Source organism: Sebastes umbrosus, chromosome 19, assembly GCF_015220745.1.
Source record: "Sebastes umbrosus isolate fSebUmb1 chromosome 19, fSebUmb1.pri, whole genome shotgun sequence".
NCBI classification, from domain to species: Eukaryota; Metazoa; Chordata; class Actinopteri; order Perciformes; family Sebastidae; genus Sebastes; species Sebastes umbrosus.
In genome coordinates this window covers 12251616-12275345 of record NC_051287.1, presented here as the reverse complement: position 1 = coordinate 12275345, position 23730 = coordinate 12251616, and the positions used below count along the sequence as shown (strand labels likewise).

Below are 23730 nucleotides of genomic sequence, written 5' to 3'. Positions count from 1 at the left end.
GCTTGTAAAAAGTAGTATTACTTCTCCTCCACTTGACTTCAGAGGAAAACATTTCTGTGGGAAGGAAATGGTTTGAACTGAGGGGGTTCGCTCTCAACTCAGAAGGGCCTCACAGGCTCTCCAAGCAACACGGCGACTCCAAAACAACACTTTACGCCTGCCCATCAAGAGGAGGGAAAGAAGAAATGCAGTTATTAACCACTCTAAATGCATGTTAGAAAAGGAGATGGGATAAATGTCAGCAAAATCTAAATGCCACACGGAAGACGTAACGGCTCGTCCTTTGAGATTTTCTAAAGAGCAAATGGAGCAGCTCCATGACATTCACGTGCTCGCTGCACGTCTCCACGGTCCCACCGCTGTTTCCTCTTATTCCCAGCTCCATCTGTCTGCTCTGACACCAGTGTTTACATATCTGAGAGGACTGCCTTCCTAATAAAGCCATGACATTGTGTGAGGCAAGACTCTGGCTAGGCAGGGCCGCAGAGGGAGTGTCTGAAGCATTTGTGTTTGGTTTAACATGCCAGTACACCAAATCCAACAGACAAACACATTACATATATCAGTCTTTTCTCTTTTCTGTTTGAAGTTTTGGGTCCATTCATGACATGAAACTTATTCAGAGGATTTGTAAACCAAGTTGTTTTTCAATATAACTGCTCTAAAAAGGCAAAACATGCAGTAACAAATCTGACTTAACATCTGTTTTACCATATAAATAATTAAAAGGTAGGAGGTAAAAAATAAAAAAGGGGGTGTGGATGGATATAGGCTCATTTTTTAATGATTTAGAAAATCTCTTAAAGCTCTAAAAGCAACAAGAAAGCCAAATCTGCTGTCTTATCTTTATTTCCAGTGGCAGCTGTTAAATTGAGCAGCCATATGCGTCTGTGATCACCGGCCTCACACACACCAAAGCTTTGATCACCGAGTGGCTCGCTCCTGTCTACGCGAGCACTAATGACTTTTCAGAAGCATTAATGGTCTCATGAAGGTACAATGGACATCTACTTTAAGCATCTATGGAAAGCCCACAGAGCCAAGGTTAACAGCCCGCGTCAAGCTGCGATCTGGCTCATGGGCAGGTACGTCGGATTGATCGCAGATCAGACGCAGTCTGGTATTGAACTGGCTCAGGTGGAGGCCACCTCTCTGGAGAGAGAAAGAACAAGAGAAGCTTCAGATGTGTCCTGAGCTGCACAGACATCCTGCATTATTGATCAGCCGGTTCCAAGTTGAAGGAGGGTGTGAAAACTCCTGTGCCACACATAAAACACAACACAATTCTCTTGTTAAGCCTGTACCGGAGGTGATGTTTGCACTCTTGAGATTAGAGCGCTGCAGGGGAAATAATAGCGCCAACACCTTCGAGCTGAAGGATTTCCTATTTGCTTCCATTCTCATTACTGCATCCCACTGACGCCCTGAACACATTAAGCCCGTCAGTCACCTGTTCCTGCCTGGCAGCGACATATACACTCAGCTGAGCTTTGCACGCTCGGGGAGAAGAAACAGCTCGCCTTCGAAAGGCGCCTCAGGGAGCAGAACAACTCAGAGAAAGTGACAGAAAGTCTCTGCGAACCTTGAAAGTGTTACACATAGACAGAGTTTGAGAGATTCTTAATGTAAGGAGATGTAATGAATTCAGAGTTAAAGGACAGAGGAGGTGTGTCCCAATTCAAACCAGAGATTGAACGAACAGCGCTTCTGTTTTTAATGGCCTGTGGTCCCATCGTTACGCAATGGTTTCAAACCCAGCTGTGAACTGCTTGTTATCATTTCCTCGGCAGCACCTGTTTGAATACTAGATGTGAATGCTTTACAATTTGAAGCTTGATCTTCCCACAGTGCATTCTCCTCTGTCAGTGGATGAAATGATGTTTACATGCTGCAGTTATGGGAAATTACATAAAAAGACGTGCATCAACAAAGAATCCAGCAGGTAAAAAACATGCAATTACTGGTAATTTAAGCAGTTAAGTGAGCTGAGGTTCTTTTGAGTAAACCACAAAGGCAATTTTCTCTTTTCTGTGCGTGCAACATCATACAAGGTTGTGTTTTTCTGCATTTAATACACTCTGGATGAAAAAAAACAAAAACACAAATAAGTGCAGAAGTTCTTCAACTATTCCTCTTTATTATTTTCTTCTTCCATGTGTTATTGCTCTTATAGCTTCCTGCCTCGTGTGATGTCGAGAAAAGCCTCGTTTCTGGGTGTTAAAAGCTTCGCCTGTTTGCTCATTTCACACCTGCACCTTTCCACCACCCCTTCTTATCACACCTCAGCTGCTTTTTCCCCCTCGCGTCCATTTATTATCACTTCTACTGTACCTGTCAAAGGTTAGACCTGCGCTGAATTGACCACTATTGTACTATAACGCGGTAAAATCTTGCCACATGCTTGTGAATAAAACAATTAAAATGGGAATTTGAACGGCTACGTGCAACAAATGATTATTTACATTATCTGCTGATTGTTTTTTTTGGGATTATTCATCGCTTAATCTATAAAATGTTAGTTCAAAACCCAAAGATATTCGGTGAATAGCTGGAAAAACAGCAAATATTCACATTTGGGAGGCTAGAATCAGTAAAACAATACATATATTGTGGCATTTTTGCCTAAAAACTAAAAAAAAAAACTATTAAATCGACTAATTAATAACCAATGAAGCTAAAACAACTGGGAATATTGTATTGAACATATATGTTCCCAATTACATATACAGCTTATTTTCTCCCGACAGCTCTAAATAGAACAGATTTGCTGGTGATTTCTCAAAGTGAGAGGCAGAACAGAGAAAATCTGCCAAGCTGTCTTTGTCCAAGGTCCTCTGTGATTCCCCAATTATCTTCCCATTGAGTCTGAGGGCCCGTTTTATAACATACTCCACTACGACAGGTGCAATCCAAAGCTTTCAAGGCTGCTGGCTTGATTTTTTGTGATGGTTTGATTTCTCCCTGTGCCAAAATATCATAAATTCAATGTTTTTGAACGAATACGACCATGCTACAAACAGAACCAGTGCAACACAGCACACAACACCCATTCGGATATTCCACTACTTTTTCCAGCGCTGCTTAAATATGGAGGACGGAAGCTGCCAAAATAAAAAATGAATAAATAAATAAATAAATTAGGGCTGTCAATGTGCAAATTATTCGTACGTTTTATCTGTTGAAAATGTACCTTAAAGTATTTCATACTCTTATCAATTAACAACACAAAACAAATGACAATTATTGTCCAGAAACCCTCACAGGTACTGCATTTAGCATAAAAAATATGCTCAAATCATAACATGACAAACTGCAGCCCAACAGGCAACAACAGCTGTCAGTGTGTCAGTGTGCTGACTTGACTATGACTTGACCCAAACTGCATTAGATTATCATAAAGTGGGCATGTCTGTAAAGGGGAGACTCGTGGGTACCCATAGAACCCATTTTTATTCACATATCTTGAGGTCAGAGGTTAAGAGACCTCTTTAAAAATGGCCATGACAGTTTTTTCTCACCAAAATTTAGCGTATGTTTGGAGCGTTCTTTAGCCTCCATCACGACAAGCTAGTATTACATGGTTGGTACCGATGGATTCATTAGGTTTTCTAGTTGTATATATACCAAGATTCGCTCTAGCTTTAAAACTGAGCCCTCTACACCCTAAAAATCGCAACTTGCATTCACGTGTTAAAGAAATTAGCTGCAATAAAACAAATTTGCGTTAACGCGTTATTATCAAGTTAAGTTTGACAGCCCTAAAATAAATGATAAATAAATAAATATGCTATTAAATGTACCAAAAATAATATTAAAAATAAATGTAGGCATTAATTTATTTATCATTAATAATTTACATTTGTTTTAATTTGCTTCTTTATGCATTTACATTTGTATTAATTCACCAATCTATCTACTCTCCTATTTAATTTTCCCTCTAATTTATTCTTATTAACTTTAAAAAATATATATTTATTGTTTTATTTTTAACTTAATTTATTAATCATTAAATTGCATGTATTTATTTATTTATTTATAAAGTAATTAATTTTTTTATTTTGGCAGGTTTCGTCTTCCATATATCAAAGCCTGCAAGTCTGAAAAACCCAAAATACAAGTGGTACAAAACATTCTAAAACCCACTCAACTCTGATAGTAATAATAACAAAAACCCATACTACACAGCCACAGATGTGCATAAACCAAAACACCACTATATCTGCTCACTTCTATCCTCCCTTTTCCCCTTTATCTGACTTTCTTGTTCTTTTCTTTCCACCCATCATGTGGTCAGGTGCTTTACAGAAGGCGTGGCTCTTCTCAACATCACCAACGTGTGCGTGATCATCACGATCGCTCTGTGAAATCTGCAGAAAATGATATTTTCCCACAACAGTTTGCACCACGGCGAAAGCATCATACAAAATAATGTTTTAAAGTTGAACTACTAGCAAAAATAAAATGTGTTCCCTCATTTTTCTCTGAACTCTACGGTAACCTATGTGTGACCTTAACAGTGCAAGAATTGCTACATGTATTCTGCTTAACATTCTAGTCACTAAAAAGTAAAATTAGATCATTAATTTCATTACAAAAATACTAAATCTGTCCATTGGCTAATAATTTACACAATAGATTATTTCCAGTAACTGGTATATGCTAAGTCTGTACTGTGTCACAAGTGGACGGAATAATTAAAGGTCCTGAAATGGAGCCCAGTGCAAACACAGGAGGGTCTGACAAGTATTGCATTAAAAGCTGATTGGAGGATCTCCAGGGGCCCGTCAGCTCGTCCTCCTAACTCCGCTGAGGGACGTTAGGCTCTTCCTGGTTGCTCTCCAGCAGCTCGTCCTCAGAGAAACTGATGTGAAGGCAGGTATCATTCATAGGAGAGAAGAAGGGCGGCGGGTGCTCACAGGTGTCCGGATATGAGGCGAGGGTGGGCGGCTCAGCAGGCGAAGAGAGAACCGCTTCGATTCTCTCCTCCAGGGGACTGTCACAGCCGCTGGAGGCCGTCAAAAACGTCCCGCGGTCCCCGAACAGGTCGTCGTCGTCGCGCAGCGGCGACAGCAGGGACTTGGTCTCGGAGCGGACGCCCGAGTCCTCGCTAGTCGAACAGGAGCTGCTCTCGCCGTTGCTGAGCGAGTGGAAATCAGCGGACGACAAGGATCCGGGGGTGATGTCCGGGAACGAGAGGCTGCTGCTGCTGCTGGGCGCCCCGTCATTAGCGGTGACCTCTCCGGGCGCGGGCGCAGCTGGGACGTCTGACCCCGGAGACAAGGTCCTGCTGGCTCGCTTGCGGTTCATGGAGGGCGGAGGGTCAAGTTTAGGGATCATATACCTGCCAGCGAGAGAACGGAGGAAGTGGTTAGTGAACATGTTTTGAGAGTGGAACACATTTTTGCTAATTCAGATTCAGCATTTTCTACCAAGCAGGTGCACGAGAATAAGCCTCGAGCCAGTTTTCCTCTTCATCGGCCACATTATACCCCATTAACCTGAGACGTACTGTGACATAAGCTGTTACTAGACAAGATAGAAACTCTCTCTTTTCTCTCTGGCTCCCTGCTGTGTTTCGGCTGTCTGGGGACTTATCTGCATCCCACAGCTGCCCTGTTGAGAAAATAGAAGAACGGGGGAAGAAAGGGAGCCAAAGAAAAGAGTGTTGGGGGGGGTAAGGAAGCGAGAAAAGAGCTGCAGGCTTTCCCCTCCTCACACCAGAAATAGCTACACTGCAGTCTCTCTGATTGTACCACAGAAATGCCGCGACAACCACACAATCGCAGTCGCTCTCTTGGAAAATGAGGCCTGACACAAACCTGCTAACAAGCCTCCCCGACTCCCCCGATCCACATTATGCTGGTGGCTGCTAACTTTGTTCCCCCGTGAAATCCTCTCTGTGGTAGAATCCTGGTCTCAGTAATGAACTTTTATGACTTGCTGATGTATTTACTGTCTCTGCTTCTGGACGAGATCGGTGTTGACAGCTGGGGTAATGACAGACTTGTCGTAATGGTGCAGGGAAACCATCGGCAGAGATAATTAGCCGCTGTTTCCCCCCCCCCCTACGAACAAGCACACACAGCACTGTGGGGGAAAAGTTGAACTCCACTGACTCCAATGTCACAAGCGGTATCATTGGGTTTTATTATGGCTCTAGGGATGGCAATGTGGTCGTGTGTCTGTGGGTCCAGACACAAATATATCTCAACAACTACTGTATGGATTTCCATGAAATGTTGTTCAGACATTCATGGTCCCAACTGGATGAAGCCTACTGACTTTGGTGATCACCTAGACCTTGACTTTTCCTCAAGCGACACCATGAGGACGCAGACGGTTTTCAATTTTATTGAATATTACAAGACAGTAGGGCTGCAAAATTAAATTACATTTGATTGAAATAGCAATATGGCCTACTGCAATTTTCAAAAAAAGGAAATCGCAATTTCTTAAAGGTGAAATGTGAGTCAAAAAAACATTTTAAATTAAATATTTTGTCCTGGCCTACACATTATATTCTAAAGACTTAAGAAAACATCTTTGTTTGGCACAGATCCCCACAAAAACCACACCATAATCATCAAGTTTTTCAATGAAAATAATGTAAAAATGATGATACCTTCTAATATCGCAAATAATATTGCAATACTGCATATATTATATATTGCAATATAAGTCAAAATAATCACAATTATATATTTTTTTCAAAATCATGCAGCCCTACGAGACACACACAATTACAAGCCTGCATGGAGAGACTTTAAATATGTTTTTTAAATTACAATTTTCATTAATTTATTTATTCTAATACGTACGAACTGCATACCGTACATTCACTGTAAATCTGTGTGAATCCATACTTTTGGTCCCTGCTCCCATTTACAATTTAGCAAACAATACATTCTTTGTCTTATTATTATTGTTTAATTTGAGGAAACTACATTAGTTATGTGACAATAAGTGATAGAGTAGCACCACATTGTGCTCCTGAAACCACATGAATATTGGATACTTGTATTGTTTTCTTTGTGGCTCATAAAGATAAACAGTCCAGTCTGAAGTTTGACTCAGCTGTGGGTTTCTTGTGCCTGTGTGTTATTTTGGATCGTGTGCGCTGCCAAGTTGTGGAGATGAATTTGCAGCTGGACGGAGGAGCAGGTCGGTCTCATTATCATAACTTTGACTCAGCACTCCTCGTTTCTGTCACATTGACACCCCTCTCCACCTCGCTGCCCTCTCTCCCTCCACCGTGTCTTTCCTTTCCATTTCTTTACCTCTCCCTTTATTACTCCCTCTGTGTCTCTCCATTCATCTCGCTCTGACCTCATTCAGCATCTCAGCTGCTGGTGTCTTTCTCCTTTCTTTTCCTTCTAGTCTCATACAGCTTTATGACAAACAGCGTAAGAAGAATTGAAATAAAGATAGAAAAATAAACCATATTTGTGTAATTTTGTAAGTCACTGTTGGTGATTATGAGAATCAAATGCAAAAGTACATTTTCGTTGTGTATGATCTTTAGAGCTCTATAATATTAAGAGGCAGTGCTCAACGTGGGCCGGTACTCACCAATACTGGCACTTCTACATTTTACTCTATAGTGTACCGTGACTTTTTCTTGCACACGACACTTCTCACAAGCTGCCGGTACTCTTATCTGCACTCTCCATATACAGTAAGGTTCTCTGGGCGATTCATAATGGCAGGGTTTTCCCTGAAATTAATGAGAATGAGGGTGCTGTAATTCACCGATACAATGTTCACGTCCTCTTCGTAAAATAATTTGTGAACTATTCGTCATAACTTTTTAAATTTATGAACAACTATAATGTGATTTTTTCGAAGCAAACATTTCCAGAAGATGTGATTTGCTTAAATAATGAAATTTTTTTTTTTTTTATATATATAGCATGTTTCATCTTTAAGCTTTTTGGGCATTATCTATAGAAATAATAATGGTACAAAATGATGTAAAATTGCATTGTTTTCAGTAAAAAGCCTTTAAATTTTCTTGGAGGAGGACCCCAAAACCCAGTATTTCCTAGTATCTTCTATTCACTGTAGAAATTCTGAATGTAATAAGGATGACGGCTGATGACACTAGCCGATATACACGCCAACATGTGAATAAGGGGAGTACTGGCACTTATTTTTCTCCACTTCAAGCAATCATTAGAGATATTAGATTGCTCGCTCTGACTAGAAAATAGTGATTTTATGTCATCTCACACTACAAAACTTACAAAATCCCAATCTTCTGTCAAAACAGAATTATTCCCCATTAAACCTCTCAGCACAATAATCCTGCTTTACTGTAGGAGCTGGAGCACAGACTGAAAGAGAAGCTGAGGATGTTCATTATACCATGATGTAATACTCACTACAGCAGTTCTCACTCTAAAAGGAGATTATTAGGAGCTTGTTCATGTCAGACCATTACGACGGCTCACGTACACTTCATCTTACTGCTAATCTGAATGATTTCTTCTGCTGTACCATTTAGCCAGCCACTGGTTTCAGTTGATTTCAGTGTGGAATGAAAATGAACTCGCAGAGACTTGAAATGCACATGTGATACTGTACGACAGGCTTATTCTGTTTTATTTGAAAAACAGTGAAATTCCAAGGGGATGGACATTTACTTTTCCTTTGTCTGATATGCAAAGCTAGGAATTTAAATTTAAAAACAATACACCTTTTTACTCTTATTAGGGTGGTGTTTTAATAAACACAATGTTGAATATCCTTATTTCCTTTTGCTTAAACAGTCAGGGTTAAAACCTTCTAACAAATTAAGTATTTCTGTGCTCAACAAGACATAACTAAGGAATGGGCTAATTAGCCTACTGATAAAATGATGATCTTCTAATAATCAAACAAAGTAAAATCCTATAAACAGGTTATTTAAATAAAAACACAATGATATTGTTTTAACAGTCCGCAACAGTATGTGAGACCTCTGATGCTGCATGCCTGAGGTTGGGCTTATTACATTCTCCACCTCGAAAATGGTGATTTGGTCCGACTCAGTAAAGCAAAACATGCACATGACACAACACACACACTTAAATAAAAACACAAACTCCAGTGTAACACCGTGAGTGTAAGACAGGTGCATCAACGTCTCTTCTGCCTCTGACAGCTTTATCGTTCAGGTGGAACCTCCACTGACAACATAATACCAAATCTTGACAAGAACATTTCTTCTATTTTGGTGCAAGTATGCGAGACAAAACACAGTCCAGCAAAGTGTTATAAAACACAGACAGCACTACCGTGCATATAAGACATGTTTGGCTCACTGATAACCTTGATGCAAATGTGGTTATGAACTTGCAGAACCACAACTGCATGAAAACTGACGTTATTATTATTATTATTATTATTATGCAGTCATTAACTGAGAAATTACTGCTGAGACCTAAACATGAGCCAGCAAACACCCACACTGTTCATCCACCACATGCCCAGTACCATGCTTGTGCCACACATGCTGGTTGTCATGAGTAATACTCACATAGAGGGAGGAAGAGGGGCAGACAGGAGAAGAGGAGGAAGAGGAGGAAGAGGAAGTGGGGCTTAGGCAGTGGCAGAGAGCTCCCCAGGCTCCCAGGGAGAGGCAGGCTGGTGCAGCACACGATGAGAGGGATGGGGATGGGAACGGGACGATGGAACGTATGAGCTGTGGCTCGTTTGGGGTTTCGGTTTTGTTTGTTTGAGCTGACTGACGAGGAAATGAGGGATGGTTAGAGGAGGAAGAGGAAGAGCAGGAGAGGGTCCTCGCACCTGTACCAAAGAGAGGCAACAGTTAGTCGACAGAGGATCAGGGAGCTATGTGAGGCACAGGTGGATTTAAAAGACCCACACCAGTGATTTTGCACGTTTTAGCACATTAAAACCACCATGTGTGGGACACCCATAAGCCTGCCATGGAGGAAAAGGCAGTCGGAGGCTCAAATCAGCGTGCCAGAGAATTCAAAATGCCTGACTTTTAAGTTGCAAATTGTTTTATCGCTTTATTGTCTTAAGCTGCTGCCTGCCTGCTGATAGTGCCGCACAAAACAGAATCATGTGGATGTTTTTTTATCAAAAGGGACCTTGGGAGTCGTTAACTTCTTACGTTTTTATGTACACAGGCTTGTACTTTTTTTTTTTTTTTTTAATCAAAGAGCCAGATTTATTTTAGTGTAATTGTCTTTTTTTACGGATGATTCAGCCGAGAGAGTTTCATGCCCAAAACAGCCATGAAAGAGCTCCAACTGTGATTCACCATCAATTGAGAAAAAATACCAGGTGCCCAGAACAGCTTCTTTTCTTTGCAACTGTTTGTACAGTGTTTGATCCTCTAACCGAATAATGAGGCCTGGGTATCAGTACACCATACCTTTAAAAGGTATCCACCGGACTGAAATAACCCAGTATACCAAGTAGTGTCGAAACTCCTCCGGTCAAACGATACCTGCATTCGATCCTTTTTGTCCCCCAGTTCTAGGGGAAAAAAATACTATTTGTATGGTTTTGCTTGCAGCCAATTAACTCAAGCATTCTCCGATTTAATGCGACGTGTGATTGGCCCACTACCGCAGCAGCAACAGACCCAACCAATCTAGTAACAAAATCGCCAAGTTGGCAACGCTGGACGGAGCCAACAGTTCTAACCTGAAGGGGGAACTGGATGGTGGATGTTATGTTTCAGCGACAACGACGTCCCGCCACCGTGGAAAGTACTCTCTATCGTATCACTTTAAGGGTACTGGTATTGGTACTGGTATCATAATATTTTAAAATGATACCTAGCCCCATCACCGACCCACCCCTAGAACACTGAGGTGGATGGAAAACGCCCCTACTTTCTACTGTATTATCACCACAGGATGGTAATGGATCTTACTGCAACAATGTTCACTGTGTTGGGTCATCTGTACTTTTACACTAAAATGAATGCAACCCCAATGGCTGTCTGAAAGGTACGAGATGAATCTCAAAATGTCTATTCTTTGGGAGATTGTCAGTAGAGGGTAGTTAGTAAGTTAGTGCATGAAAAAACATCCAGAGCCACCGGTATGGATCTTACCCCTCTTTAGTGTTAGAGATGTGTGTCCGGCTATTCACTGCCGAGACTTGTTAAATGTTACATGAAAATCAATAAAGAGCCCAACACAGCAAAGGTGATTTATAAATGAAAACGAACCTCCCTCTGTGTATTGTATTGTGTGTATTGTCTGCAATACACATGACTCATAAGCACAGCATGCCGATTTAATTCACTATTCACTAAAGAATGAAAGAATGAAGCGGGCAATCAGGAAGATAGCATGAAAGAATAGCATTTAGAAAACACCCGATCAGACCAACCGGTGGAGACAGATAAAAGGAATCAGTTAAACATCTCTATGTACTTAACATAGAGATGTTTTACTGATTCCTCTGAAATGAGGGTTACCTGTAAAAATCCTTCACTCTTTCAGCCTTTGACAGACAGACAAAAAACACAAAGCGACTGAAAGAACCAGTAGGAGGTTTAAAACTCAGAGAGGCGACGCTGGGCCTTTGTGAAAGCATCTTGCTTTTGTAAAGAAATTAACACACAACACCCGTCTTGAGTGAGATGTCTGTGTGGGATGGTTAAGCATGTGGGTGGATGAACGTGAGAGTCTGCAAGAGTATAACGGGAACCGCAAAGTGTCTGCAAAACTTCAAAATTCAACCAATTAAATCGATTAAACGAGCAACTGTGCCTCCAGATATCACACAGTGAGAACACAGATGAATCTTAAAAACGACGGTATAGTACGACTGAACTGAGCGGTGTGTAAATCCAGCTGGCAGAACCAGCTCCACCCCCAAATGCCTGGAAACATCATCCATTACACTCCTATCACATCGCTGCAATTAAATTACTGGCGGACGAGGCTTGCCGGGTGCAGCTCTGACACACCGGCGATGATGGTAATGATGAAGAGGGAAACAAAAAAGGATAGAGGGGGAGGAAGAAGAACACCGGATAGGTCAGGAAATGTGATTATGCAACATACAATACAGTCAGAGGAAGAGTGTGAGTGCAGGCTATACCATGCCAGGGGAAAGCATGACTCACTGGTGAATCATATAGAGCTGGCTGTTCATATAAGCTGCTCACCATATGTGTTTGTTTTTGCTCTGTGTGGGCACGCTGCAGCTTTTAGCAGCACAGCTCTGGGGATGGTTGGTCGGTTGGTCCGGACTGAAATATCTCAACAACTACTGGATAGATTGCTGTGACATTTTACACAGATATTCAAAAAAACACACTCGACAGAAACAAAATGAAACTCAAATCAAAACCGTCTTTGTTGGTCTTTTCCACTGTTCCAACAATCACCAGCTCTGGTTTGAGTTTGAAAGAGGGACTGAATAAGTAACAAGAACAAAACTAACAAAAAAAGAAGTGACTATTTTCACTGTTTACTAACCCTGCTTCCGGTGCTGGCCGGAGCGTCTGTGACGTCAAACATGACACAGCATGAAAAAAAAAAAAGCAGAAAGGCCAGTGCAACGGCACCGGCATACTCGCAATGGGAGTCTATCGCCTATTTTTTGGTCGGTGTGATCCCGTCCACGGCTCATTTCAACACCCCGTTGCCACATATGGAAGCAAGCAAACATACTGGATCAACAGAGATAACGTAACGTTAGATTCTACCCAACCAGAAAAGCCTTGGTATATCTCTCTGTGATCCGTGTGGTTATCAAGGCGGCGAGTATTTGAGACACACAGCCGGTGAAGCGATTGGACGGCAAGGCCTATAGAAAGGAGGCTGGGTCACGGGCGGACATGGGTCTTGGGGTATGGGGTATAACACATGCGCAGTGTAACTGAAGCTGCGGTCGTGCGTTGCGATTGGCACAATTTCGGCGAGTGCAGACCAGAATTTACTGCGCATGTGTTATACCCCCTAAGATATGACGCGTTGATGACGCGTGACCCAGCCTCCTTTCCATAGGCCTTGGTGGACGGGCCACGGCTCCAATGTTTTGAATTTGACTGCAGAACCAAATCAGTGCTACATGTTGCTCCTTTAAAATGTTCGCCACGTCAGTGTTTATTCAGCAAGGGCGTTTCCATACAGCTTTTCTAATGCGATACTTCAAAATTGGAACCACGGCTGTTCATGTCCCCCTCATGAGGAATTGTAATTCCTTCGGTGATCCCTTAACTTTGCCTCTAGCGCCATCGTCAGGTCAACATTTTAAATTGTCCAGTACTTTTCTTTATGACCAAATATCCACAAAACTAGCATGGCAGTCGACCCTTGTTTCCGACTCAAAAACTCAGTTCAATGTTCTGCCCACAAAGTGTATTTAAATCTACGAGTACATCCTGTTTTGATCCCGCTTCGAATGTCCTGTTTTGTTGTGTAAAGCGTGGCTCACTACACGGTTAGACATAGTGTCAGTGTGGTGTGCCAACATACCATATGGAGTGATCATATAGCACTCGAGTCAGCGGGCCAGCTGGATACGGTCCATGTTGGCCGACAATGCCTGCGTGATTTAGACCTAAATTGCACTGATAATGTGAAGTGAAAGGATTCCTTTGCCCTGCATGACCAGCACTGGACCCAGAGGAAAGGGGGGGGTCAGCTTAGAGCAGGATGAAGAGGATGGCAAAGGAGTGTCTGATTGCTAGTTCGCAGAACATAAAATAAGGCCACTCAGGTTGTAAACATTGATTCGCTGGGGAAATCCAGAAAACAAAAGCAAATGGAGGTAATAAAATGTGGCATGAGTCTGACTGCGCCAAAGGTAATGCAAAGGAAAAACTAAATAACACAGTGGAAGCTGAAGTTTTCCAGTTCCACAAGCCTCATTTTTCTCTAATTTGTCCTATGATTTAGTGAGATTAAAAGATATAGTTGAGTCACATAAGCAGCATATCCCTGCTGATTAGAAACACCGAAAGGTCATATCATAAACTAAACTACTTTTCTGCCCATTTTTCTGTTCAGGAAGGAAAATAATTAGTGTTTTTTCTTTTTTTTTTTTTACCCGTGCAGTAATAACCTGACTTTTCATTATCTTTATATGCCATTAGTGTATAAAACCCAGCATTAAGTTTTTTACGATGACTATTTACAGAAAGATGATGTCACTCAGGAGAGGAGGCAAACAAGAGCCAATAAAAAAGAGGGGCGGGGGGGAGGGGGGGGGGATGGCAGAGAGGGGAGAGAAGCCACTTTAGAAAAAGAACATGAAGTGCCCTGCTGGAATATTTCTACAGCTACTGAATCTTTCTTTAAGCCTTAGTGACAGAAAATAGAAAAATGTGGTGCTCAGATGGAAGACATTAAAAAGAAGAAGTTACAAATAAAAGCACACACTCCAAGATGAAACTAATGTTCAGATGGGAATGCACGGTAATAACATGCCTCTCTCTTTTGGAAGAGATTTGAAGGTCCCTTTTGTCTTTCCTTTTACTTTTCCCCCCACATGCAAAAGAAAAAACTATTCTGACATATGCACTGGGGTAGAGTTTCAGGTTGTGGAGGGATGGGAGCTGGTATTGGCTGGGAGTCTGTACTGCAGGAAACCACAGGATGTGAACACACACACACACATGCACAAAACAAAGCAGACGCACACAAAATTACAACATCTACAAGCACGCCAAACACACTCTACACGCCGCCGAGTCAATTCCAACTCCTTATTTTTCTCCTCGTCTCTGCTTTGAAATCAACTTTAACACGCTCTCCTTGGAGACTTTGCTGTGGATTGCTTTCAGAGAGAGAGAGATAGCGAAACGCAAGAGGAGACAAATTAAGTGTGAGGATGAGAGAGCGAGGAGGAGGAGGATAAAAGGACTGAAGAGTTTGTCCTGTTTGAGAGCTCTGCGTGATCTTATACAGTAGTAAATGTGGTTTTTTTTTATAGCTGGTCTTTTTTGACGGCTTTAAGGAGATTAACAGCTCATTAAAAAGCTCATTAAAAAGTAATTAGATGCTCCATATATGCATTCAAGGTAAGGGCTGCTTGTGTATCAGTACCAGAGCATTCAGACATTAGAGTCAAAAGTAGAGTACAGTAGTGGAAGCACCAGTGAGATACAAATGTGCAAGAAATAAGAGGCTCAAAGATCCCTGAAAAGCGCATTCGACATAAATTATTCCAAAGAAAATGATTCCATTTACTGTCTTTACTCTCTCTTGGCGCACGGCTTTTCAAAAAATGAGCTATTTCATGAAATAGAAAAGCTGATGGAGTTTCCCGTGTTTCTCTTGAATCTCATTCTCTCTCTCACTGGCTCCTCTGATTCCCTCTTTCAACCTCAACCCTGATCCCCTCTTTGTTTGTCTAACCCCGACCCTTTCCTCTCCCTGGGTTCTGTAATCCCCCTGATTACAGTCACACTTTCATTAGCTGCAGGCCTGTTTCTGCTGAGTTGAGCTGTTCTCCACTAATAACACTAAAAGCTACGGGCGACGTACGACACTGTGCAGCCGGAGCTACCACAAACACAAACTGACTGGTACCACGTTGGGAATGTGTACGCACATTAAAGGGAATAGTTCCGACAATTGTGAAATATTTGCTTTCTGGCAGAGAGTTAGATGAGAAAATCGATACCGCTCTCGTGTGTGTCCATTAAATACGAAGCTATGGCCATGAGGCACTTAGCTTAGCTTAGCTTAGACTGGTATCAGGGGGAAACGGCTAGTCCGGCTCTGTCCAAAAGTAACAAAGCTTTCTAATTTACACATTATATCTTGTTTGTTTTGTACAAAAACTGGCAAACATGACAAAATGTATGCTCCTTGGAGTCATAACTCAGTCAAATCTGAACACAGACACAATACACATTATATCCATGTCCATGGCCTCTTTATTCAAATGGTAATGCATTTGGTCATGCAATTTGAAAATGCATCTTGCAATTTGTAATTCAATGTGCAAAGTGGCAATGCAATCCTCAATTCAGTTTCAATCATTTGCATTTCATATAGCCATGTTTTTTTGGTCTCTCTCATCCATAATAAACATCCATGAATTGACTCAGAATTCATAGAGAAAAGACGCTCCGAGAATCATCATGTTTTTAAGTTTTCTTTCGTATCAAACTAATCCAGTGATAGCTGTCTGTACACCCATGGGTACATTGCAAACAGGAACCGCTAAAAGCTGATTCGGCACACTTTTAATGGTGCCAATTTGCCAAAATAAAAAAAAAATATATAGGCAAAAAAAGCACAGGGCTTAAGTTGTGGTCCACAGCTAACAAACTGACTCCATGGAAACATTATACTTCCTGTTCACATCCCCCAAAGCATCATGCAAACTGTGGTTCCAAAATTTGGTGCATTTTTTTTCTCCCAAACAGAAGTAAAACAAGTAAGGGATAATGTACAGCAAGCCGGTCATTATTGTGAAATAATCCCCGATAGGGCGATGCTGCACGCGTCAATCACTGCGTTCTACGGTCTGTTATTTCTCTATAACAGACCGTAGCTATGGCTGCAGTTCTGATGTCGGACTCTGGCGGACCGTTTTTGTGTCAAATTATTGATTTCTTAAGTAGGTAGCCGTGTAATAAGCGGGATAATGTACAGCTAGCGGGTCATTGTTGTGAAATAAACCCCAATTCTGTCAGGGTTTATTTCGCAACAATGACCGGCTCGCTGTTCATTATCCCTTACGTGTTGGTATATGACTAACAAACATTATTTTCAAATAAACACAAGGCCGGTTGTCTTACTTTTCATCCATGTTGGCAGAGTTCCTCAATGTGAACGGGACGATCTCATTGCACGAGCCCTCCTCGTTGTCCGCCGCCCCATTGGCCCTGATGAACGGGTCCAGGTCTCCGTTGAGCGACGCGGCCGGTTCGCCGCTGTTCTCCAGGTTGAGCAGGTTCAGGTAGGACTCGGCACAGTCCACCTGGGTGGGGGAGAGGGGTGAGGTTTGGAGGGGCCAAGCAGGTGTGGAGGTGATGAGCTGGTCCAGGGTCTGGCTGTAGTGGTTCTTCAGGTTCAGAGACAGAGCTTTCGCTGTTGTTGACACCGAGCTGCATGGCGACTGTTGACCATCTGGAATAGACAGAGGACAAATCATCACAATGTCTCCATCAAAAAGAACATTTAGGGCTGTCCCGAATACCATTTAGGGGCTTCAAAGCTTCAGTGAGATATATTTGACGATAATCAAAGCTTTCATTAGAGAACTTCCATCTCTTTTCGAGCGTCAGTCGCCTCTCATCCTTAAGTCAGAGAAACAGATCTCAATCAGATAAACAGCTGCTAGAAAAAAGGTTTTCTCTCGTGGCAACAATAAAGACTCTGTCAAAAGCGAGTAACCTATACGTCCGCACCGTGTATGGTCAGTCTGTGAATATGTTGCTAAATTGTTCCACTAATAGTCAGTGGTCATGTTTATAATGTTAAATCCAGCGGTATGTGTCCACCAAGTCCGGCGAGGACACTAGGGGACGCGCTGCTCTGCTCAACTGGCCGTTCAAGCGGTGACTTACCCTATTTGTACCCTGTACCTGATTGGTCCCTGGTTTTCTGCTTGCTGTTTCAAACAGGAAACAACATGGCGACCTGTTTGTAAACTTTCTGTTATTCCGTCTAAACAATTCACTAAAATCTACTTCTGAAAACATTCTTAGCGAGAAATGTGGCGATGATGCCACCGCTGAATTTGGTTTAATTGTAAAACTAGATCACCTAGTTTGACAGCTTGGTCCAAGTTTTGTGAGCCGGACGCTCCTTTGCATAAAGGACTGCTGTTCCTGCCTTTTTCATTTTGAAAGAGCAACAGCCAATGAGGACACTCCAACACTCGGTTGACCAATCGTGTAACTTCATCACTCAGTGACAGACTTTTGCATTTGTAGGGCTGGCCCTCTGCGGTCCAACCAAAAATTCAAGGATTTTACTTTTAATTTAAACAAAAACGGCGACAAAATGTGCAATAATCAATCAAATAAATAACAGCGATAGCCCATAAGAACAAAATTGCTCATATGTAGACCAACAATAAACAAATGAATCAAAAACATAACCTCCTTCCTAGGCCTTCGGCCTTGGCGTAGGTAATAATTAGACTGTAGCCTATGCCAACATATGAAATAAGAGACCTGGCTTCCGCTGCGTTTCACACACGCACGCACCCTCTACATACAGAACAAACTATCCATCTGAGAATAACTCATAATAATTCATTGTGAATGCATAATGAATAATGTGGGATTACAATTCCGTATGTCATATGCTATTTGGAATTTTTTTCATTGGTTACCATGGCAACGGTCGAAGCTTTGGAGCATTTTGGTCTGCCTAAAAAACAAGTAAAGATCTCAGAGTGAACCACAACCAATTTATTGTCTTTTTCTTATTTTTAGATCTGAGCGCTGCCTCTCATTACCGAATGGAAGAGCTGGCACTGAGCCAGTAGGAGCACTTAACCCAACCACGTCTGAGATTAGCATTTCCTATCAGAGGGACTAACATCATTAATACTAGCATGAAACATGATGTGTCCTTTTTTAAAATATACACACACAAACACATGTAAAAACATATTCAACACGTACACGGATGATTCACACATAAATAGCTCAGCCCACTGCGCGTGTGTGTGTGTGTGTGTGTGTGTGTGTGTGTGTGTGTGTGTGTGTGTGTGTGTGTGTGCTTATTCATTATTATTTTGGCAAGACTGGCCGTTCTTTTAGCTCCTGTAAATACACCCTTCCTCCAAAAATCCTCCTTTGGGACAAAGAGTGTGTATGAATGTGTGTGTGTGTGTGTGTGTGCACCAAAATAAAGGTTGTTAACACAACAAACAGAACTAAACTCCCACTGAGAAGCCAGTCTGTGAGTGTGAGATAATGCTGACAGAATGTGGTCTTTAATCCACCGTGATTATATAATCTGCTATTAAGTTAAGTATAGAGATGCTATTGTGTGTAAGGACATGCTGTTTGCACACATTGTGCTACACGGAGGGAGAGGTGTTGATGCACGGGCCCTCGATTTTAATTATTAAGCTCGTGTAAATCGTTTCAAAGTGAGATTAATAATCCCATTCTGAAATATTTCCTGTAATGAACACAACAGCTCTGGTATGAATTCTACCTTTACAAAGATAAATGTTGTGATTGTCAGAGAGGCATTCATCTAACTACATGTTTATTATTGAGGATGTAGTTGGCAGTAGTGGACTGTAATTTATTGAGGTGTGTTTCTAATGTTCATGTGTGGTTTTAAAAGGGATGCCACCCCAAAATTTCTGCCACGTCATTGGCTTTCATCACGCTACGGGGCGGGTGTTTGGCCAGCATGTTTGGTCGTGCCTGTATGGTTGATGCCATGCTGCTTTGCCTTTAAACCTGCGGTGGGCAGAATATTTTTGGCATCATTGGGCAAAAAATTCCATCATAACCTTTCAGCATATTGTAATTCAAGTACTCAGAGATAACTAACCAATCAGAGCCGAGCTGGAGATCTGAAGTTTATTTTAATTAGAAAATTCATAGATGCATTCATAACATTAACATCCTCTAAAAAAATGACTACAAAACATGTTTTTAAAGACTTACTTTCCCTTTCCTCCTCATTCTTCATCATTAACATTGACTGAAGCTTTTCATTAGTCCTCATTAAAAGTGCCTCCTTTGATACTGTAATCAAGACGTCTTCAACATTAAAAACAACAGCTGTCAGTGTGTCAGTGTGCTGACTTGACTATGACTTTGCCCCAAACTGCATGTGATTATCATAAAGTGATGTAAAGTCTGTAAAGGGGAGATTCGTAGGTACCCATAGAACCCATTTTCATTCACATATCTTAAGGTCAGAGGTCAAGGGACCCCTTTGAAAATGGCCATGCCAGTTTTTCCTCGACAAAATTTTGCGTAAGTTTGGAGCGTTATTTAACCTCCTTCGCGACAAGCTAGTATGACATGTTGGTTGGTACCAATTCCTTAAATTTTCTAGTTTCATTTGATACCAGCATCTTCACTCTAGCTTTAAATCTGAGCACGCTACAACCTAAAAACCGCAAGTTGTTTAATGCGTTAAAGAAATTAGTTGCATTAAAATTAATTTGTGTTAACGCGTTATTATCGCGCTTACTTTGACAGCCCTAAGAATGATAAATAAATTAACCTTGTACCATGAAAATCAATGCATTCTGATAGCTGGTAAATTTGACCCGTTGTGGTTTTAGGATATACAGCGACCCCTGGTGGTTCTAGTGTTAAACTGGTTTTCCTCCCACCTGGAGGACGACATTCTTTCTCCTCAGCACAGATAAAGGCGAAATACTCAATTTAAGAACACCCAGGTGGGAAAATGGAAAAGCCCTGTGTGTTCCTGTGTACATCTGGGTTCAATACCTGGCTGCTGTGCTTCTGCCCCATCAAACATAACTGAGGATGTGTGCAGGCAGGCAGCCAGTGAGGGGTAATGAATGACTACACCTCCCCCTGGCCAACAGAGAGGAGTGAGCAATGACAAGGACTGCAGCACACGGGGAACCTGACCTGACATGAGTTCATCTGAGGGATTACACTGTTCCCACCAGTCACTTACTGTGTCCATTAGCCTGAGGCTCCTGTTGTGGCTGCCCTGCGTGTGTTTTTGGGGAGCGGGCCTCCAGCTCCTTCAGCTGCTGCACGAGCAAAGCCAGGTGCTGCAGCAGGTCCCTGTTCTGCAGCAGCAGCTGGTGGACTCGGGCCTGAGCCTCCATGCGAGCTGCAGTCTCTGCTGCCATCTGATCCTTCAGCAGTTGCACCTGTAGTGGAAAGAAAAAGGTTACGGTGTGTTTGATTTGATTTATATGCAAAAACATAGATGTATTATCCATTAAAATGTTTCTTTGAATAATTATTTTCTTCTGTCTCGTGCCTCGATTCCACTCACATGTGTTTTTCATTCATTATATTATGGGGATACAATCATAATCCTGCCCATATGTATAATCCTGAGACTGAAACTGGAGGTAATGATGGGATAGCTATTTAGGTGGATCATTAACTTGCGGGTCGATTTTTGCGATGGCGGTGCAATCAACCGGATCAGACATGAAAACACTTAAGTAAACACAAGCGTTTGTGTTGCAGTTCCTCAGATGACGCTATAAATAGGAGGCTCGGAGAATCTCTTGAGTTACAAACGTTGCACCGCTTGTATTCTTTATTATGCTGCACTGACTGTCCTGACATTACTGTGCTGGTGCTGCCCCCTGGTGGGAGAGCATCAGTAGAGACCATGGAGATAACACATAGAAGCTAACACAGGTTACTGGAGCTTAATGAAGAACAGACAGACTGACACTAGATGGAGTGAACTATGAACTCAAGACCTACAAAGGTCTCTATTCTGCTATACTCCAGGTTTTCACAAGCTGACTGAAATAAATATGAGGCTGAGTTAAAGAGCTATCAAAAGATTGTCATCAACGTCACTGAATAAGCCAAATAATGGTTAATAATTCATTCATGGAACACTGGATGAGCTAAACCCACAACATGAGTCAGGATCAATCTGAAGGGTCTCGCTACTTCAGACTTTGGCATGCTGACTTTGAAGAGGAAATCAGCGTAAAATTGGAAAATGAACTGGTACATGCAGTGGTGGAAAGTAACTAAGTACATTTACTCAAGTATTTCCATTTTCTACTACTTTATACTTCTACTACATATCAGAGGGAATGTTTTTACTTTTACTCCACTACATTTATCAGACAGCTTTGGTTGCTTTTTTATTCGTTCAGAATATTAATACCAAATATAATCAACTAATACATGATGATTATTATAGATTAAGCTACTCAGCAGTTTATAAAGTCATTAAAATGAGCTCCATCTTTACCAGCTGCAACATTTAAGTGATGAACACAATAATTCAACACTAACTATAACCCAATAATATCATATATATATATTATTCTGCATAATGGGTATTGGTGCTAAGATTTTGAATGCAGGACTCTTACTTATAACAGAGTATTTCTATACGGTATTATTGCTACTTTTACTGAAGTAAAAGATCTGAGTACTTTTTCCATTACAACAGGTGAGCATCAAGTTTAATTTATTCCATATTGATTATTGGGTTCCCGTCTCTAAAGAGGGACTATTGATTTGAAATTAGCCTATCAATGGAGGATTATACAAAGAGCAAAGACCACGATAAACGTAAATCTCATTAAAGGAATACTTCACTCACAAAATGGCCATTTGTATATCAATTACTCAACCTGGGTTACCTTGAACTCTCGAAGAAGACTTCTCGCATGCCAAAAAAGGACTTAACTAAATCAAAACTTTTCTCAGTTTTTTGATTCTCCGTTCGCCGTGGAGGCATGCGAGAAAAACTACGTTTTCTTCAAGAACTCAAGGTAACACAAGCTGAATAATTGATATACAAATGCTCATTTTGTGGGTGAAGCATTCCTTTAATGAAAGCGTTGAAAAAAATAATAATAAAAAAAAATGTTTGTGTATTTATAGAAGAACCAATCTGAGTGGGACTTAAATGATTAGTCAATCGACAGAAAAATAATTAATGATTTTGGGAATCAATTAATTGTTTCAGTTAAAGGTGCTATTGATTAACATTGATAACGTTAAGCCACTAGATGTCACACCTTGTTGGAAACCTTGTTAGAAGTGAGAACCAAATATCAGATATCTTCCACAGAGATAACAAAAGATGAATTTTGGACCCGCAAAAATTAAAAAAATGATTCATTCACAATCATAATTGTTGGTTGTTTTTTTTTAGGAAAAGCGATACTGTTATTTGTCACCTTTCTAAAAGCTCTGTGGATGTATTAGTTTTTAAAAAATTATTTGCCAACATAAATTTTTTATCAATAAGACCTTTAAAGCAAAATATTGACAAAAATGCTAAACATTATCTGGTTCCAACTTCTCAAATGAGAGGATTTATTGCTTTTCTTTGCCATACATTGTTGTAAATTGAATATCTTCAGGTTTTGGACTCTTGGTCAAACAAAACTAGGAAGTTGTAACTGTCAGTTTAATCAATATGACAGTATTTAGTAGTTGCAGCCCTAAATCTGAGCTCGTATTGTAGGTGCAATACAGTAGAGGGTTCATGATTTTGTTTTCAGCCAAGCTGTGTTTTACACAACCTGCACACCGTGTATGATATGATGTCTGTTTCTCACCTGAGCGACTGCCACCTGAGTGTGCTGCTGCTGCTGCTGCAGCTGCTGCTGAAGGAGCTGCAGGTAGTGCTGCGATGCCAGCGGAGTGAGAGAGCGGGAGCAAGGGCTGCTGGGAGTTATGCCTTGGGATGTCACAGTGAAGAGGGACCTTCGATCAAAGTCCTGAACACAAACAGACACACACACACATAGAAACATGACATTATGTCGATGGAAGGAAAATGGTAGTAAAAACAATGACATTGTGTTCCCTGACACGCACTCAAAGACACAACGGACTTGAATGTTGGCCCATAGTGCTGCCAGTATTTCATCCTTGCTATATAATAGGAGCTATTTTTAGACCTTGGACACCAGATGAAGGTAATTAACGAACCAGTAGGATAGAAAGCACCCAGTCCTCTAGAGTCCCTGAGACCAGGACTGCGACCCACTGATCTGGAGCCCCCTGGAGCCCGACTGTAACCCTGCCATCAGAACTGGAATACTCTCTAAGCTCATTATCATACCATGCACACTCTCTCAGTAGCCATTTCTCTGGATTTTCAGATCATT

At 41.4% G+C, this 23730-nt stretch overlaps 1 protein-coding gene across 2 annotated transcripts in view; it reads right to left on the bottom strand.

Moving 5' to 3' along the window:
• Positions 1-3963: 3963 nt before the first annotated feature.
• si:dkey-34e4.1 (carboxyl-terminal PDZ ligand of neuronal nitric oxide synthase protein) overlaps positions 3964-23730 on the bottom strand; it is a 59527-nt gene continuing 39760 nt past the window's right edge. The window contains exons 8-12 of one of the 2 annotated variants that reach the window (XR_005204395.1): positions 23176-23337; positions 20571-20772; positions 16733-17063; positions 9518-9786; positions 5204-5341 (exon numbers count right to left, since the gene is read on the bottom strand). Coding sequence is in view for 1 of the 2 variants with exons in the window: in XM_037752662.1 (XP_037608590.1) it covers positions 4798-5341; positions 16733-17063; positions 20571-20772; positions 23176-23337 (1239 nt within the window). In the remaining variant the exon portion in view is untranslated. Of the gene's footprint in view, positions 5342-9517; positions 9787-16732; positions 17064-20570; positions 20773-23175; positions 23338-23730 lie in introns of both variants that reach the window. The other variant, XM_037752662.1, reaches the window with a different exon arrangement.